Genomic DNA, 423 nt, shown 5'->3' on the forward strand with positions numbered 1-423 from the left:
CTGCATTTGAGGCAGAATTTTCAGAACTTATACAATGAGCTTTTGAAAAAGCCACCCTTTAATTAAAGTTACCTAGACTCCTGTCTGAAGTTATTTAGAACTCAGATATAATACTATGATCAAGAAGACAAGGGCCCCTCCACATGATCTGACTTGAAGAAAGCGCTACAATAAGTGTAGCTTTTACTACTTGGCAGCAAATTTCTCACCATGCTGTATAATGCCGTGCTCCAAAAGCCTGCGGCCGAGCTGCTCCGCTTCGCTCCGTGTCGTGGCCTCTCCTTCCTGGATCAGCCAGTCGATGAATTCCGATGCCACGAAGGTTCGTTCGTACTTGACTCCTTCCTCTTCCCTGGCTTGCAGAAGGGTATTTTCAGAACTCATCAGCCTGGTATTAGAGGGGAGGAGGGAAATTGGTAGGGA

General features: G+C 46.1%; 1 protein-coding gene across 1 annotated transcript in view; it reads right to left on the minus strand.

The window, feature by feature from the left end:
• Window positions 1–209: 209 nt before the first annotated feature.
• The window catches only part of LOC103805749 (DEP domain-containing mTOR-interacting protein-like), a gene marked incomplete at both ends in the record, with an annotated part of 8151 nt that continues 7937 nt past the window's right edge, over window positions 210–423 (minus strand). The window contains one exon of the mRNA XM_009078409.1: window positions 210–388. Within this exon, the coding sequence (XP_009076657.1) occupies window positions 210–388 (179 nt within the window). The remainder of the gene's footprint in view (window positions 389–423) is intronic.

The sequence above is a fragment of the Acanthisitta chloris genome, unplaced genomic scaffold, assembly GCF_000695815.1.
Source record: "Acanthisitta chloris isolate BGI_N310 unplaced genomic scaffold, ASM69581v1 scaffold15497, whole genome shotgun sequence".
In the NCBI taxonomy this organism is placed as follows: Eukaryota; Metazoa; Chordata; class Aves; order Passeriformes; family Acanthisittidae; genus Acanthisitta; species Acanthisitta chloris.